The sequence below is a fragment of the Elephantulus edwardii genome, unplaced genomic scaffold (genome assembly GCF_000299155.1).
Source record: "Elephantulus edwardii isolate Elephantulus edwardi_28Jun2011 unplaced genomic scaffold, EleEdw1.0 scaffold00017, whole genome shotgun sequence".
In the NCBI taxonomy this organism is placed as follows: Eukaryota; Metazoa; Chordata; class Mammalia; order Macroscelidea; family Macroscelididae; genus Elephantulus; species Elephantulus edwardii.
This window is the reverse complement of record NW_006399767.1, coordinates 29,792,689-29,812,123: the sequence shown is the minus strand read 5'-3', so window position 1 is coordinate 29,812,123 and position 19,435 is coordinate 29,792,689. Positions and strand designations below refer to the sequence as shown.

The 19,435-nt window shown below is 36.2% G+C and overlaps 1 protein-coding gene and 1 pseudogene across 1 annotated transcript in view; both read right to left on the bottom strand.

The window, feature by feature from the left end:
* Positions 1-5,518, bottom strand: part of LOC102874515 — a 12,501-nt pseudogene extending 6,983 nt beyond the window's left edge.
* Positions 5,519-6,080: 562 nt separating this feature from the next.
* BTNL2 (butyrophilin-like 2 (MHC class II associated)) overlaps positions 6,081-19,435 on the bottom strand; it is a 25,137-nt gene continuing 11,782 nt past the window's right edge. Inside the window, exons 4-7 of the mRNA XM_006882205.1 lie at positions 16,637-16,657; positions 13,249-13,602; positions 9,913-10,191; positions 6,081-6,151 (exon numbers count right to left, since the gene is read on the bottom strand). Of these exons, the coding sequence (XP_006882267.1) occupies positions 6,081-6,151; positions 9,913-10,191; positions 13,249-13,602; positions 16,637-16,657 (725 nt within the window). The remainder of the gene's footprint in view (positions 6,152-9,912; positions 10,192-13,248; positions 13,603-16,636; positions 16,658-19,435) is intronic.

Here is a 19,435-nt window from a genome sequence, read left to right as displayed (position 1 = left end):
AGGGTCTGGGTTTCAGCTGTCCACACCACAGCAGTGGGCAACGAGCTTAAAGCCCCTGATGGCTCTGGGCGCTGACTCTCACCAGTGGCTATGGATGAAGTCACAGGCGATTTTCAGCCAGCGCCGGTTATCTCATATTCTATGGGCATACTGTATGCAGGGCCAGTCCTTGGAAAGGGACATCATGCTTGAAAAAGGTGAATGGCCAGCATAAGAGAGGAAAACCCTCAAAAATATGTATTCACACAGTGACTGTAACAATGGGTTCAAATATATCAGAGATAATGAGGACGGCACAAAATAGGGTAGGATTCAAATCCTTTGTAGTTGACTGGAGGATACATAACAACAACATTCCATTGGATGAATGTACCATGATTTATTTAACCTCTGTCCATTGATGGACACTTGGGTTGTTTCTAACTCTTACTTATTGTGAAAGACAATACAATAAACATGGCTGTGGGTCTGTCAGTTTGTGTCTCAGCTTGTACTCCTTTGGGATACATATCTAGTGGTAGGAAGGTGAAATCAAATGGTATTTCTACTCTTAACATTCTAAGGAAGCACCAGATTATTTGCCATAAAGGTGTGTTACTGAACGCAAGGGGTTCTTTCCTGCTTAGAAGGATGGAGGGACAGTGCAAGAGAGGAAGACCCAGGAAGAGATGGATTAACACAGTAATAGGGGTAATAGAGATAGGTGTGCCTGAATGGGACAGGGTTCAGAGCTATTGTACACAGCGTCACTATGAGTGGCAGGCAACTCAAAGGCACATACCAGCAACAACTGAAGGAATATAAATCCCAATAGAAGTGTTAGTGAACACAAGGGGTTCTTTCTGTATCACTCGCCAATAAGACAGACAGACTGCTGTATCCAAAGCATGTCATTGCAGATCTGGGACAACAGAGAGAATCCTCTCAAAACTGCATTAGCATCTTAGGATGGCTATCAGTTTTTATACTTGGATTAGATGTCAAAATTCTTTTAAAAAAATAAAGAAAACTTTTATTTTATACTGGTTTACTTGCAAAGTGTGTATACATTGTTTTTTCACACCAGATATTTCCCCTTTCTTTTACCTACCTCTCTTTCCACCCATCAATTTGTGATTATGATCAAACTATGATGAAACTCCCCTCCATTCTCACCCATCCACTCCCCTACCTGCCTTGGATCCTTGTACATGTTATACAATAAAGGGTGTATAAAAGTATTTGTCATTATAGAACTGAGTTAGTTCACTCAGCATAATGCTTTCCAGTCCTTCCCAAGTTAGGTAGTGATTTATAAAATTATTGTTCTTGCATACTGAGTAGTAAGTAGCCCATTGTGTGAATGTACCATAGTTTCTCAATCCATTCTATTGTGGTTGGTCATTTGGGCTATTTCCAAATGTTTCTTATGATGGTGAAAAATGCTGCTATGAACATTGGCCTATAACTTTCCATTTATGGCTCATTTCTCATTTTCTTGGGGTATATTCCAAGCAGTGGAACAGCTGGGTCACATGCAATTTCTGTGTTCAGCTTTCTGAAGAAACGCCAAACTGCCTTCCAGAGTTGTTGTACCATTTTATAATCCCACCAACAATATATAATAGTTCCTATATTGCCACATCCTCTCCAACATTTATTACTTGCTGCCCTGCTAAACTTTGCCACTGCTACTGGGGTAAGATGGTATCTAATTGTAGTTTTTATTTGCATCTCTCATATTGCCAGTGATTTTGAGCATTTCTTCATGTATCTGTTGACCATCCAAATGTGTTTCTCTGTGAAAAGTCTTACCATGTTTCTTATCATTCTGTAATTGGATTAACAGATTGGTTTTTGTTGGGTTGTGTTTCCTGGTGTGTTTTTTTCCCGGAGGCCCAGGAGTATTACATAAACTTTTGTTATAAGACCCTTGTCTGAATGTTTGTTCCCAGTCAGTAGTTTTTCTCTGCACCTTATTGAGAAAAGTTTTTGATGAGCACACATATTTAATCTTTAGAAGGTCCCATTCATCAATTTTGTCTTCTTCAGGTTGTGCATTTCTTGTTGGTTGTATTTGGCAAGCTCTTTATACCATATATAAACTAGGCTTTCTAATCATGATTCCAGTTTGTCTCTTATGAACTTTATGATTCGGGGCTTTATTCCCAACACTCTGATCTACTTTGAGTTGATTTTTGTGTATGGTGTGAGATGTGGATCCTGTTTCACCTTTCTGCAGGTAGAAGTCCAGTTTTGCCAACACCATTTGTTGAAGAGATTGTCATTTCCCCATTTGATAGGTTTTATTTCCTTGTCAAAAATCAGTTGACCATAGATATATGGAACCATTTCTGGGTTCTCAATTTGTTTCCATTGTTGTACATAAACCAATGTCATTGTATCAATATCGTGCTATTTTGGTTACTACTGCTGTGTAGTAGGTTTTGAGGTCAAGTATATATGAAAAACCAAGAACCAATATCATTCTCAATGGAGAAATACTAAAAAGCATTTTCTTTGATATTAGGGATCAGACAAAAATGCGCAATACCACCAGTTCTATTAAAATTGTATTGGAAGTACATTCTAGGGCAACACTAGAGAAGGAAATAAAAGGCATCTTGATGATCAAAGAGATGGTTAAACTGTTGCTATGGGAAGATAGAATGATAGTGTACACAGAAAACCCCAAAGACTCAACAAAATAAACTGTTAGAGCTAGTAGACCAATTTAGTAGAGTGGCAGGTTACAAGTTTAATATCCAGAAATCTGTGGGATTCCTCTACAGTAACAAAGAGAACTTTGAGAACAAAACCAAAAAAGCAAGACCACTTACAATAGCCAACCATAAATTGAGATACTTGGGAGTAAATCTAACTAGAGACACAAAGACCTATTCAAAGAAGAGAACTACACAACAGTTGTGTGAGACACAATAAAAGACCTAAAAAATGAAAAAATGTTCCCTGTTCATGGATATTGTTGTTGTTATGTCCATCAAGTCACCTGCAACTCATAGCGACCCTATGTACAAACAGCTCTGAACCCTGCTCTATCCTTATTGTTTCTGACCCACTAACCCCCATTATCTGAGTCACTGAGTCAATCCATCTCCTTGAAGGTCTTCCTCTCTTCGCTGTCCCTCCACCCTCCCAAGAATAATATCCCTCTCCAAGTACTGGTCCTTCCTTACAACATGCCCAATGTATGTCAGATGGAGCTTCAGAATCCTTTCTTTCAAGGAGCAGCCTCATTTTACCCTGTCCATGGATAGGACAACTCAATATTGTAAAAATGACAATCCTACCAAAAGCAATCTACATTTTCAACGCAATCCCAATATAGATACCAACTTCATTTTTAAAGGAGATTGAAATGGAAATTGTCAAGTTTATTTGTAGAGGAAAGAGACCCTGAATAAGCAAAGCACTTCTGAAAACAAAGACGTCAATCTTCTTAACACATTAGTGTCAGTAGTTTAAAGCTACAGAATTTTTACATTCAGAAAGTCTACATACAGTTACTAGTAAACAGACAACTTGTGCTATAGTTTAAATGTCATAGAGAAAAACTGTTTTAAAAAGTAAATGTTAATTTCGGAAAAAGCCATTTTTCCTCTTGGAAAACAGTTTAAGGTACAGTTCACATATGACTGAGAAAAATACAACTTTAGGATTCTTATATTCAGTTTCTAGTTAGCACACAATTTGGGATACACTTTACATATAACTGGGAATATTCTGCATGACTATAGAGAAGTTACAACAAGGTCTGAGGACCAAGCAAATGTTACTTAGACAGTTTACCACTTTTGCAGACTGGAAGCACATGATGTCATTTTTACAACAAAACCACATGTTTTGAATAATTCTGAATTTATTGATACCACTTTATCAGAAGGAAACCTTAAAATCCTAGTTGAACAAGAAACAGAAAATTTGAGAACAGAGATAAAGAAACTAAAAGATTAAGGATTAACAGAGCTAAGATCAATGTATTTCAGAGTTAACTAGTAGACATGAAGAGGAATCAAATAGCTAAAATTAAACGAAGTAACAAGTTTGCATAACCAAGTACTGGAAATGGGGGGGGGGAGATAGTTGAACTGCAGAGGAAATTAGAATCAGAAGTGAACAATCTTGAAAAGCAGAAAGAAGAAAAGTGCAAAGCTGTTATCCATGACTCTGAGAATGACAAAGGAAAACTGGTCATAAACAAAGAGCAAGACAGAAAATACTTAACCCAGAAGCTTACTTGTGACAAAGAAATCTTCATATTGCTCTCAAATTTAAAATGGGAAGAGACGTTGAGAATGAATTATTACAAAAAGTTCAACATATTGAGATTCAATTAGCAAAATGTCCTGCCACTCACTCAATCTGTCCAAGAAGCATCTTCAAATTTAGTTTCTGAACGCTAAGAAAAGCTTCAGGAGGAAAAGGCTAAGTTTCTAGAACAACTTGAAGAGAAAGAAAAAGGAAAGCATGAAGAAATGCAAAATGTTCGGATATCTTTAACTGAACAACAGATAAGTTTTATCACTGCTTTAACAAGAGATAAAATGAGAAAAAGGAATATAATAAATAATCTAAATGATAAGTTAAAAAGCATAAAGTAGAAACAAAAGTGAAATAAAGATTTAATAGAGTCACTTTCTGAAGATCAGTCTTTTATCTTGAGGAAAAGAAAAAACTTGAAGAAGAAATCAATAAGTCATTAGGGATAAAAATGTGCCAACAATGACTGAAAATCCAACTTTTCTGTAAACTCACTAAAATCACAATGTTGTTTTGGTTGTTGTTACAGGCCATCAAGTCTCTTGTGACTCACAGAGACCCTATGTACAATACCCTTAACCCTACTCTATCCTATGGCAATCTTTTTATCTCTGGCACATCTACGCCTATTACCCCAGTCACTGAATCAATCCATTTCATTGAGGGTCTTCCTCTCATGTGCTGTCCTTCCACCCTCCCAAACATGACAGCCTTCTCCAAGGCCTGGTCTCTCCTTGTAACATGTCCAAAGTATGTCAGATGATGTTTCAGAATCTTTGCCTCCAAGGAACAGTCAGGTTTCACCCTCTCCAGGAAAAACTTGTTTGTTCTACTAGCAGTCCATGGTATATTCAATACTCTCGAGTATCACAGCTTAAAGGCATCTATTGTCTTTCTGTCATCCCTAGTTATTGTCCAGTTTACTGATGTATAGCAAGTAATTGTAAAGACCATGGCCTCACAATAAAAAACAAATCAGTAAGTTGCATAGTGGCAACTCTGTTCCTTCACCTCGTGCAGTGACTGCCCCAGAATATTACAGAGCTTGTGCACTTGACCTTCCTTATTGGAGGAAGAATACTGAGGTTTCTTGCTTTCCCCAAGGCCTGACCATTCCTTGAGGAATCCTGACAGTGTCTTGATAAGACCTTACCATATTCTGGAAAGATCGCACTGGCCAGCCAGAGCCTAGTTGGGCTCTGGATCCAATCACATCTTGACAAGACCACTGCCCCCAAATTCCTGAGTAGACTACCATCTCCTATCGATCTCTTCACAGCCCCTATAAAAGGAAACGCTCTTGTCTGCCTGCACACCATTTTTATCTTCTCTGCATGCTGTCACCTGGCATCCCTCTCAAGTCTACTCAATAAAGGCCTATTCATTACTAGGGACCAGCTTCCTCTTCTCTCCTCTCTGTCTCTCATCTCTTTTTCTATCTAACACTTAGATTCCATAATGAAAACAAGCATGATGTTTGTACAAGAAAGTATCTATATGTTATCTGAAGAAAAACAGAGGATAATGCTTTTAGAGAATATATCATCATTAAAAGAAGAGATAAATAAGTTAAATCAAAGAGTTATGTCCCAAAGTATGTCTTCCGTATCTTCAACAGAAAAATGGCTATTCGAAATTTTCAAGTGGGAGATTTGGTACTTATCATCCTACATGAATGCCATGACAACTACATATTATTTTACAGTTATTCCTACCATATACTTTTTGTATTCAGAGTTTCTTCCTGCTTGAATCTTAAATCAAGTGAGGATGCTCCAAATATATCTAGAAAACCTTGGGTTCTTGAAAAAGAAATACTATCAAGCAAAGAAGGCACAAGACTGATTTAAGTTCTTTTGGGGACAAAATTTTATAAATTGAAAGCAGTATCCTGAAAGAAAAAAAAAGTTTAATTTACAAAAGAAGTTAACATTTTCTCTTTAGTCTTACAACACTCATATATCACTCAAAAGATAGTAAGCCAGTATATATATATATATATACATACACATATATATTCATATATATATATATGAAGTCAGCGTGACACTATTCTTCATTGATGTAAGACATTGGCTTTTTAACTGGCTACATTTTAAAGAAAATAAATTCATCAAACCGTAGGCTTAAAAAAGGGGGCAATTATAATATAAGATCATTAGTATAAAAAGCTAAGGAAAAGTCTGCATAAAGAATCAATTTGGATAATTAACAGGAATTAGAAAAGAGAACAAAATTTAATGGATGAGTTGTTGAAAGGAAAGGCAATAAATGATAATTATGATAATTATGATGTGATGACTACATTAGCAGAAAGCAGCAAAGGATCATTTGCATATTTTCTTCATCTCACTCAGATTTTAAGACTTTTTCTACATTCTTCCACATTTAATTTTCTCTTAACCCATTATGACTCTAAAATGTATTTTCTTATATATAGCATCTATCACTTTTGTTTATGTCATAATTATTACTTTTTTCTTTTTTTTATTAATTTTAATAGACATTTACAGAGGTTTTGGATTTTTATTCATTCATTGCTGCACTTTTCTCCCTGCCCACCCCTCCCCACCAGTTCGCTCCCCTCTCCAAAAAAGAAAAAGGAAAAAAAAATCCTTCATTATTACTTTTAAATTACAGGCTTCATTATGCTCTAAAAAAATAGTATTAATTCTCTATATGCATGATATGCAACTGATCTTTCTCTTGCATTGGAATTCCTAAAAAATTTTCCATTCCTTATCCTCCAGTAATTTTCTCAAATGCTCTATAGCAGTCCTACAACAAATACTTCATGGTTTTCAACAATATATCAGAGATATATAGGAAGATCTGGTGGCCTAGATGGTAGGGAATTGCTCTGTCAACCCAAAAGTAATGTTGCCCAAGGGTAAAAGATGAGCAATCTCCTCCCACACAATTTACAGTTCCCCAAAACCCACGGAATGTCAGCCATAAGTCAGTTCCCATGAACTGAGTTTCATTTTTTTAAGTAACTGACCAAAGGTTTAAGCAGTCTGTGTATTATCTTCTTTAGGCTAAATTCCATTTCCCTTTGGATTTTCTAAGTACTTTGAAAACCCATTCCAGTAATAATCAGATTGTGATCAGTAGGCAGGATATCAGAGAGCATGGGTTAGGGTAAATTGCTCAAGAGATCAGTCTCCAGACAAAATCTGAAGGCTGAGTGAAGTTAAGTTAAAAAGCTCTTGTGTTGACACTGTGATGATCATGTGAGTAGGTGGTAAAAAGAGGAAAGTGCTGGAACTTGGAATGCCACCCTAGGTTCCAGAACCCAAGACTGTTGTTTCTCTTGTAGAAGTTACAGAAGATGCCATCGGTGTGGGGAAAATGTCAAAAGAATTTGACATCAGGAAACCAAAGAAGGGAGGGTATAGTGTTCCAGATAATAAGCATTTGGAAAATGTGTAGATAGGGCTCTTTTTGGTTATGTTATAGAAAGAGAGATGTCCAGAGGCATAGTAAAGAGACATTCCGATACATTTGGGACCAAATCCAGGTAGAGTTGGGTTAGAGGGAAATTAATGATAGGGTGCAAATTTCCATAGTAAATTAATTGCTCACAAAAAGATGGAACCTTCCCTCATATCATCATTCCTGACAACATCCAGAAATCATCCAGTATTGTTTCCAAACTCCACCTCTTTGGCATGAACTATTCTTGTCCCAAAATACAGGTCAGGCAGTTAAACCTCTGTGGAAGATCTGGAAGCTTCTGCTAGGAATATCCAGGTGTCACACATTCATTTCCATCAGAAAGAATGAGTTCTGAACGAGCTGTATTTTGATTCTGTATCACATTTGCTAGAGAGATAGAAAATCCATTCCAATAATAATTGTTGCTGTTGTTGTTTTGAGGGAAAGGCTCTAAGGGGGAAGAGGAAGGGGGAAAGTTGATATTGAGTAAAGCAGGTAAACAAAATGTTTGTGACAAACAATTTCAAGTGAAAGAATTAGCTTCACACATATAACAATTTCTCAATCAATATTTGAGGATTTTTTTTCATCTGTATATTAGGAATTATCAACAAATAAGTAACCACATTTTTTTAATTATCAAATTGAAATGTTCATGCTAACAGAGTATGTTTTCTAGCTGAATCTCAACTTGTAGCCTACAGAACAAAGATGCTATCCCACTAACTTTTTTTTCCTTCCTCTTCATAAAATAAATATTTTCTGGCTGTTATTGTTGGTAGGTGCCGTAGAGTTGAGTATGACTCATAACAACCCTATGAACAACACAGCTGAATCCTATCCTGTGCCATTTTCACACTTTCTGACACACTAGAGCCCATTGCAGTAGTCACCATGTCAATCCACTTAGTTGAGGATCTTCCTCTCCCTCACTGATCCTCCACCCTTCCCAGCATAATTGTCTCCAAGGAGTAATCCCTCCTAGAAGCATGTCCAATATATGTGAGGCAAAAGGTCATCATCCTTGCCTCCAAAGAGCACTCCGGCAGCACCCTTTCTAAGACATATTTGTTTGTTCTATTGTTTGGGGGTTTGTTTGTTTTTTTAAGCATCTTTGAAATAGAAAATTTTTTATTAAATTGCTGAATTTTTATCTTATTTTTGCTTCTAATCTTACTATAAACTGTATTTTCTTTAGCATTGATCCTTATTAATGTAGTATAATGTAAGCCCTTGGTCTCTTGTATACTGAGTTATGGAATCTTGAACTGAATGTATCTGAAATGGTTTTTGCCAAAAAGAGAGGCAAGAGGAAGTAAGCAATAATATTGACATAGAAAATCATATCCCATATTGTTTGTTTATCTAACCTACCTTTTTAGTAGTTCTTTCTCCTCTTCTGCATACAGCTTACAGCTCCCAAAAGGCCCAAAATAAGTAATATTGCCAAAATTATTTCCTTCCAGAAAATTAGTTCCTTCCAGAAAATTAGTTCCTTCCAGAAAATTATTTTCTTCCAGAGCATATCCATTACAGACTCTGTAATGAAATATTTCATTAAATCATAAAAGTGGAGAAAATAAAGACAGCCCTTTTCATCTAAGCAGAACTTTGGCTAAAGAAAGGTTGAAAATTGGGCCTGTCAAGGAGGCAATTGGACAGCTATTTCTGTCCTCCAGAAGCTAGTTGGAAATTATAAGTTTATACTTAGTTTTAGTTGGACTTTTCCTCCAGAAATGCACACACATATGCACTCATTATTTTTCCCGTCTTTTCCAATTAAATCATTAGAACACCAGGATAGCTCAGATAAGATAGTATAAAATTACCAAGACCAGAAATGGAGTGTTCAGAAAAAATATTGTTTAATCCAAGAAAAAATGCACTTGGGAGCATGGAGGGAAAAGGTGGAGAATGGGGAGAAGTACTGAAGTATTTTAACATCAGAAGAAGAGAGTAACATAGTATAATGAAAATAGGGTCAGTCACTAAGATTTAGCATAGATCAACAGAGCCTTAGAACTCTAGCTGGGAATGTGAGAGAAAAACTCAGAGGAAAAAGGATCTCTAAGCCTGCTTAAGATATGCTATGCAAGAAATAATGGGATAGTTCACCAGAAGAAAATAACTTTTTTAAAAAATAAATAAAACCATGACATCTGGTTTTGTCTTTGTATTTTTTTTTCAATCACTGAAACATGTAAAATAACCAACCTGAGGAGGGGAAAGTGGCCATTTTCTCTTGACCCAGAAGTGAGTTGCTGATGGAACAGGTCACATTCACAGAGCTGTTTCTGACCAATACAGATGTCTCTACGTGGAATAGCCCATGGCTGTCTTGAGTCAGAATCTCAGATAATAAGGGTATTGTCTGTCCTTCCATGTTCCTCCATTGCACATGAGGCTGAGGAAACCACCCATCTGAAGAACATGTCAGCTCCATTTCTCCATCTTTTAATTCCTTCATGGTAATCCGTGGAGAAGAACCCATGTCTGGGAAATAGAAGTCAAGGAATAAACGCCAGTTGTCTCTTTGAGTGATTGATTGTTATGATTTCACTGAGAGAAGAGAAAGAGATTCAGAAAGCTTCTGGAAGACAGCAAAGCTTCATGGGCATTATATTCTACTTATGAACAAAAAAAGAGAATTTTATAACTTTTCTTTGTTTTATTTACTTATTTATTATTCTTGAAATAATTCAGGAACAAATTAAGACAATAAATTTTCACAGACCAAGGTGTTTTGTTTTGCTTCACTTTATGTCCTGAGAACAAAATAATTTTTCCCTGAACATGGACTACATATGCAGGATTTTAAAAAATATTAAAATTAAACCTGTATTGGTCAATTTGGCTGTGAGTCAATTCCAATTAATAATTAACCTTCTATCATGTTTATCAAGTTGTAAAGCTTTATGGAAGGAGAATGCCCATATTTCTGCCATAACATAACTAGTGGACTTGAACAGCTGACCTTTCGGTTAGCAGACAAAAACATTGCACACTATGCCACTAGGGTTCCTTGAAAGAAAATAAGTAAAGAAATATTCTCAAAGAATCAAAATATTATAAATATATGATTATGGCAAAATCCAATGGCATAAGATGATAGCTGTCCAGCTAACTCCTCAATGTGTTATTATTGTTGTTGTTATAGTTGTTAGGTGCCATCGAGTCAACCATAATGTATAACAACCTTTTGAGCAGCAGATTTGAACCTTGCCAAATACTGTAGAATGTTCACAATCTCTGATAAGCTCAAACTTCTTCTAATAGTCACTATGTCAGTCCATCTTATTGGGGGCTTCCTCTATTTCTCTGACCCTCCACATTTCCCAAAATAATGTCCTGTTCTAAGGAATGAACACTTCTGACAATATGCCTAAAGTATGTAAGACAAAACCTCACTATCCTTGCCTCTAAAGAGCAACCTGGTTGTTTTTCCTCCATCACAAAAGCTTATTTGTTCTTTTGGCAGTCCATGGGATAGTCAAGACTCTTCTCCAACATCACAATTGAAAGGCAAATTCAACATATGTGCCTGAAAATACTAAGTCTCTTTATAAATATTAAATCAAAGTTTGTGGGGAAAACAAGTTGCTTAAGTGTTTGGACTGTCCTCAATGATATTTTCTAATTCCGGAAAATTTATTTTTACTTTCAGGTATTTACAATGGAAATTAGTAATGAAAAGATTTTCTATTTTCTGGCAAGGTAGTCAATATTTATGGTTGTTTGTTTACCTGCAAGATTTACTTTAGTCTATTCCCCAAAGATGGCCTCTGTATGCTTTTCTTACATCAAGAGATAAAATCTATCTGTTCATTTCTACCCTTGAATTTGGGCTGATTTTGTGACTTGACCAATAATATATCGGCAAAACGAATATTGGAGGACTTCAGATCTCCTCCGTTAAGAGTATGAAAAATGGTTCTGGAAGATGAGAATAGACACTGTACTGTCTGATGAGATCTTTGTTGCATGTAGGCTTCATTGCTTACATGTTGTGGGAGTTTGAAGAAATACAGAATGTTCCTGAATCTGGGTAACTTAAAATGTCTCCAAAGAGGAGTTAAGCCTTCTTCTTGAGTTTTAAATGCTGAAAAACACCAAAAAGATGGGAAATATTGAGTTGGAATTATACTGTTCAACCCAAAGGTGGCATCTCTATGGCAGTTCAAATCTACCAGCACCACCGCTGGAGAAAGATGGGCAATCTTCTTTTATGCAACTTGCAGCCTCTGAAAACCCACTGGAAGGTCAGGTATGAGTCACTTCTGACTCAATGGCACTGGATTTTTTGAGGGAAAAAATATGGCATAAGCAAATATATACAGGTTAAAAAAAGATAAAGTCATTGGATTAATAAGAATTCTAATAATAAAAACTTCACCTAAAGTAATTAATTCATAATAATTAATAAGGATTCATAAGTATTACCAGTTTCAATGAGTGTATAATACCCCCCAAAAGAAAAAACAAACAAAAAAAACACACCTCACTATCAACAAGTCAGAAGTGACTCTCCATCAGATTTTGGAGGCTACAAATTGCACAAGAGGAGATTGTCCATCTTTCTCTCTCAGAGTAGCTAGTGAATTCAAACTACCAAAGAGGCCCTTCCTTTAGATTAGCATCACAACTTCTTACAGACTAGCCATGAGAGTGTCTTAGTGTATATAATTTTATTATTGTTGCTGTCAAGTCAGAACCATCCTATAGCTGATCCTCCAGAGGATTTTCAGAGGCAGTAAATCACATAGGAGGAGATCACACATCCTTCTCCTAGAGAGAAGCTATTGGGTTCAAACAATGTGCCTTTGGGATTACAGCACAGCTTCTTGCCACTAAGCCACCAGAGCTCCCTAAGTGCATGAGAAGTAGAGGACTTTTATTACTGTTGTAACAATAGTATTATTGATTAGTGACGCTATGAACAACTGATTTAAACTCTGTCCTATCCTCACAGTCTCTGTCCCATTCTCACAATATCTGACATACTCAAGCTTATGACTTTTAGAGATGAAATTATCCTAAGTAGGGAGCATATTTCTTCTTTTCCCAAGTCAATGGGTCCTTAAATGTAAACCAGTATGGTTTTATAAATAAGATAGTAAAATTTGCTATGGAAGCATTTTTTTTAAGCTTTCACCCAATCCGAAAATTCTTCTGATATCTGGAGAATGTCAGACTAATAAGAGGTACAATGTATTATATAGATTACAATGAAATAAAGAAAGGTACAGATTGTGTTTAGGTTTTTTGCCACCTGGGGTTTTTCAAAGCTGGGAAAGCACAGGTTATGGTAAATAAAAGCATCATATTTATCAGTCTTGTCACTTTCTAGAGGTACTAGGAAGGATATAAGTTCTATACTGAAACAATTAAATTCAATCCTATTAATTTTTTAAACATTATTTATTTTACCACTGTGGTTCAGTATTGGAGAGTATAACCTAGATTTGAAGAATGAATGTACTTTAAGAAAATTTCAAAAATAAGACAAAATTACATTAAATCAAAGTATATATATATTTCATGAATCCTCACCTGCTACCTTCAAATCCAAGCTAGACTCCTGGTAGACACCATCTTTTTCAAAAAGGCACCGGTACTGCCCATCATCTGACACTTTTGCACCGTGGATCTTCAGAGTCAGAGTCAACCTTCCATCCTCAGTGGCATCACTCAGCAGCACTGTTCTCCCTCTATATTCTTCCATTTGCTCTCTATCCAGATGGTTTCCATCCATATACACATAAACAGCAGGATATCTGTGAAGTCGGACCCACCTCACCTCCAAGTTCTGTGAGTTAGCCTTTGGTAACAGGTGACAAGTTAATTGTACATCTTCTCCCACTCTGACAAGGATGGGCTGGGAAGGTCCAATCACTTGTGAGGAAGCTGTTAGATACAACATATACAATACAAAGAGAGATTTATTTTTAAAAAAAAAAAGAAACTAGTTTCATTAGTAAGAACTTTTCTAATGGAATGTGAAAGCTTTCGGCAACTGTGGGACGCTATTGAAGGTTAAAGTCACTCTCTGGGAATTGGAGGTTTGGTTGAATAAGAATAGAGATTGTCCCTGTTCAAGGTACAATCATTCCAGGATGTATGTTAGTTCCAAAACTATCACTAAGCCACCTGTTCCTATCTAAAATTAGATGAGTTTACTGCTTTATGAGAAAATAATTTTGCAGTTAAAACTTAAAGAATTAAACTAGCTTTCTTAAACTGATCTGGATGGCCTTAAACTATCTGTTACTCTCTCTCTGATTCAGGGTGGGTTCTTTTTAATTGTAAAACTGTAAGATTGCTACAAAAAATCACAAGATTATTATGAGGTTAAGCAAACGTATCTATATAAAGGTCTTAGATTGTCATACAACATGAGTAGAGAAGGAAAGGTGTATGACTTACGGATCTTGTAATCATTCCCACTCTTGGCCTTGAATATGAGCTTCAATCAGATTTTTCAAATTTAAATCTGAAGAAGTCATCTCCTAGATTTTCTTTTAAGTAATCTTATAAGAAAGAGTGAGGTCCAGCATATGGCAGTGGAACACTGACATAAACACAGTTCACTCTTCTCAGATGATCTTGACAGATATTATAAGAACAATTAAGGAAGTTAGTCAAATACCAAGTGTAAATCAATCATGGACAACCTTCTCTCCCATTGTGGGGAATAGACAAGATATTCTCTGAGTATTTTCTTGGATCTGTGTGTTATATTACTTTCAATCAAGCACTTGTTGCTTTTGAGTGTCAGAGAGGTTGGAACTGACCCACAGCTGACCCTCCAACAGGTTTTCAGAGGCAATTAATCACATGGGAGGAGAATGATTGCCCATCTTTCTCCCATGGAGAAACTGGTAGATTTGAACTGTGTGCCCGTGGGATTGAAGCACAGTTTCTCATCACCAGGATTTCGCTTTAGTCTATCATCATATTTTCTATCAAATTATAAGAAAATTTTATATGTATAATTATTATTTATAAGAGGAGTATAAACATAAATTGTAGATTTATGTAGATGGGACTCAATGATCAGAAAAATGTCTCTGTATGTCATTAACCAAAATTTTTAGAGCATCTCACTGTCAATAAAATTCTGATTTGTAAACGTTTCCCTTCTAAACAAGCTAATTTTTTGAAAAGTGGTTTTATGTTCCTGAAGTATCTTATGAATATCCACTGAAATATTGGACCTCTTCTGGAGAAAATGCTCCCAAGAACACAGACGTTTTCTGAGTCTGACAGGATGCAAAGGGAAGCTCCATGTTCCCATCTTGTTTACCAAGTTACCTGGACACCAAAAATGTATCCTGTTATTCAGAATAAAGAAACAGCATAACTTTAATTTTTGCATATGAACCCCCAGTAAATATGTACTGTTGGCTGAAAAAAAACTCTTAAAAGTGAGACTCCACCTAAAATCCTCTGAGGGGGAGGAGATGGCCCATCTTTCTCTCTCAGAGCCACTGGGGAATTTGAGCAAGCAGAAAGGTGAGACCTGTGGGTTAGCAGCGCAGGTTCTTTTTTTATGCAGAGATTGTGCACTTATTTAACATCATCCATATACATTAAAATTACTTTCTTTAGGAGAAAATTATATCCAAAAAATTATTAAAAGGTGTTAACTTCATTAATAATCCAGAAAAAAGTAATGTAAATCCACAAAGAAGTGTGGTTATACACCCACAGAAGGAGCAAAAATGGCAGGTTTAATAATATCCAATGTTTCAAAGATGTGGAACAACAGGAACTCTCATACAATTCCGTGGAGGTATATAGACTGGTAAGTTTCATGGAAAATTACTGGGAATTATCCAATAAAATTGAAGAAATTGCTAATTACAAAATAAAATCCTTCTGAGGGAAAGGGCATGTGTGTCAACCTGCCCCAAACATTGGTTTGACTTCAAGATCTATAACTAACAATCTCCTCTATTTAATGTTTCTGTTAAAGTGCAAATGTTGACCCAGGCAGAAGGAGATCAGACTCAAAGAATATAACATGTAAGTGTACCTCCCTCCTCAGAGTTTTAAGTTGTCTGTGATTTCTAGAGGCCCTTCCCTCTATCTTTATTGTCCTTTTGGAATTCAAAATGTCACATTAGACTCTTACAGAGATTAGAGTGTGTTAGCCACCCAATTTTCCTCAAAAATATTGAACATGTGCTAAAAGGTATGACTAAAGTTATCTAAATTATGCACATTCACAAACACATATACACATTTCCTCTACCCAACAGAGAAAAGAGCTTTTCGTTTTTCATCTGGACAGAAGGGAGATGAGTTAAAGGAGAAATTAAATAGGCTCAAACATCATCAGGATATTTTCTAAACCACTCGAGCACAAAGAAAGAATGCTTAAAGTCCAGTTATAAGGGGGTGGAAAACTACCAAAAAGAAAACAAAGAAAGAAAAATAAAGAAGAAAACTATTGACCCAGTCACAGAGTCTAGGCTACATCTGGACAAGTTACAACTCGATTCTGAAAGTAATGGGATTCAGAGCCTTCTGAGTGAGGACCTGATGTTGAACACCTGGAAAGGTTTAGGGGTAGAGGATGTAAGTGATGCCTCGCTTTTATAAGTCCTCTACAGCCCACTGTTGTCCTGGACCATCCTCCATGTAACTCTCAGAGAATAGTGATAATGTCCATGCCTCTTTCAAGGGTCCAATAGAACCTATTTATTATCTCCATGACCTACCAAATTGGCAGTTTACATCAAGGTAGAACTCCTAAAAGAGGCTGTGGAGCTGTACTTTGCTGACCGTCTCTTGTATTAACTGAACTTGAAACTTAGTCAAGATGTGCCTCCATGTCTCATTCTATCAAGTGGGTGTTTCAGTATTTCGAAGCACTTTGTTCTTCAAGGAAATAGAGGATCCCATATAAGAGTGCATGTTAGTTTGTCTTACTTACCTAGTTCAGCCTGGAGTTTCTCTGGAAAAAGAAAAATAAATATACAAATAATATTATATAAATAAAACTATTGTGAATTTTTTTTATAAAGAAAAGGTGAGAAACTACTTCAGTAAAACAAAAATCAAGTAATACTTCTAATGGAAAATTCAGATTATGTAAAATCAAATGGAGAAAACATTGCTCCTTTCCCACCATCACCTAATCCAACTAATTTTCCTGTTCTGTACATAATAAATATGCTCTCAGTTCTGCCACTCATGAATCTGTTTATGCTCATATTTAACATAATGATATTCAATAATAATACTTGATCATTTTAAAAAACACAGAAAAGTTTAAAAAATAATATATGACATGGATAATTATCAACTATAATTCCAAAATATTTATACTTTCATATATGTTATCTTTCACATAAGTATTAGTTTATATATATACTAATTTTTCTATAGCTATTTATAAATAAGACAACTATATATTTCTGTCTAGATACACAGGATGTCCCAAAATTCATAGAGCATTTACACTATTTTAGTCAATAAGATTTATATGATTGGAATGGTTTTATGTAGCTATAGTTAGATATATAGATACATAATAGATTGGTAATTTTTTATCATTGAATTCTGTCCATTTTTTTAGGCACTAAACTTATCTTTAAACAAAACACCTCTTTTCTTCAGTGCTACAATTTATAGTAAGGCAAGATACTCAATTCTCCATGCTTTTGTGTTGTTGTTGCTTTGTAATTGGGTTGGGTTTGTAAATTTGTCTATAATTAAGATACTATTATATAAATTACTATCTCCATTTAGTGATCACTACAATAGAGAACAAGACAACATCTTCTTTGGAAGGGGGTATTGTTGCTGTTGTTATGTGCCTTTAAGTTGACTGTGACTCATAGTAACCGTATGATCAATAGCTCTGAACCCCGTGCTATCTTTAGCCAATCTCATTGTCTCTAACACACATTTTGAACCCCTATCGCCATATTCACTGTGTCAATCTATATCACCTAGGATTTTTCCTTTCCTGTGCTGATCCTCCACCCCTCCAAGTATGATGTCCTGGCAATATGCCCAAAGAAATTGAGATGAAGAGTCACAGTCCTTGCCTCCAAGAAGCAACCTGGTTTCACCCTCTCCCAGATCTGATTGTTCTCTTGGCAGTCCATGGTATGTTCAATACTCTTCTCCAGCACCACAACTCAAAGGCATTGATTTTTACTCTCTCATCTTTAAGTATTGTTCAGCTTTCAGGAGCATAGTAGGAAACTGAGAAGACCATGGTTTGGATGAGGTACACCTTCATCTCTAAATTGACATTGTTGCTTCTTCACACTCTGGAGGGGTTCCTAACAGCAGACTTTCCAAATGCAACTCATCTTTTGATTTCCTGACTACTGGTGCCAAGCGTATTGACTGTGGACCCAAGCAAGATAAAAATGTTAACAACCTCAATCTCCTCTCCATCTATTATGATGCTGCCAATTGGCATGGTGATACAAATCTTTGCTTTATTGGTGTTGAGATGCAATCCAGGTTGAAGATTGACCCTAGCCTTCTTCAGCAAGCACTTCAAGTCCTCTTCAGTTCTGGTGACCAAGATTGTACCATCTGCAAAACACAGGTTGCTGATGAGTCTTCCTCCAATCCTGATGCCACATTCTTCTTCTAAAGCCCAGCCTCCTAAATTGTTTGCTCCACATATAGACTGAAAATGTATGGAGAAAGGAGGCCATATCTCTGATGTATTTCTTTCTTGATTTTAAACTGTTCAAGTGTTCCCTTGCTCTGTTCATATACCAGTGTCCTAGTCTAAGTAGTGCTGTCACATGAGCACACTCAAATATATTGGGATTCCATTCTTCTCAATGTTAGCTACAATATGTTGTGATCCACAAAGTCAAATGCATTTTCATAGTAAAAAAACATAAATAGAAATTCTTGTGCTACTCTCTCTGCTTTCTACCAAGATCTGTCTGACTGACATTGGCAATGATATCCCTAGTGCCATGAACTCTTCTAAACCCAGCTTGTGTTTCTGGCAATTCTTTGTTGATGTACTATTCTAATAGTTTTGGATAATCTTCAGCAAGATTTTTCTTTCAAGTGATATTAGTGATACTGTTTGATAAATTCCAAACCCTGCTGGATCACCTTTTTTGGGAATGGGAATAAATATGGATCTCTTCCACTCAGTAGACAACGTTGTTGTCCTTCAGATTTTTTTAGCACAGCCTGATGAGCATGTCCACGGCTTATATCTATTTGTTGAAATATGTCACTTGGTATTCCATCAATTCCCGGGGTCTTATTTTTTGTCAATTCCTTCTAAGCAGCTTGAATTTCCTCCTTTATCACCATTGCTTCTTAATTAGATGCTATTTTCTGAAATAATTCTATGTTGATCAATTCTTTTTGATACAGTGACTCTGTGTACTCCTTCCACCTCTTTTAATGCTTACTGGATCATTCCATATTCTGCCCATAGTATCTTTAAATATAAATATATATTAAAGATACATACGACTCTCAGAAGAATGAGAATCCCAGAACACTTGATCATGCTAATGAGAAACCTATACTTGGACCAAGAGGCAGTCGTCACAAACAGAGCAAGGAAACACTGCATGGTTCAAAATTGGGAAGGGCATGCACCAGGGATGTGTCCTGTCTCCATACCTTCTCAACCTGTATACAGAACAGACTATCCGGGAGGCTGGGCTCTATGAGGAGGAGTGTGGGGTCAAGATTGGTGGAAGATCTATCAACAATCTGCGATATGCAGATG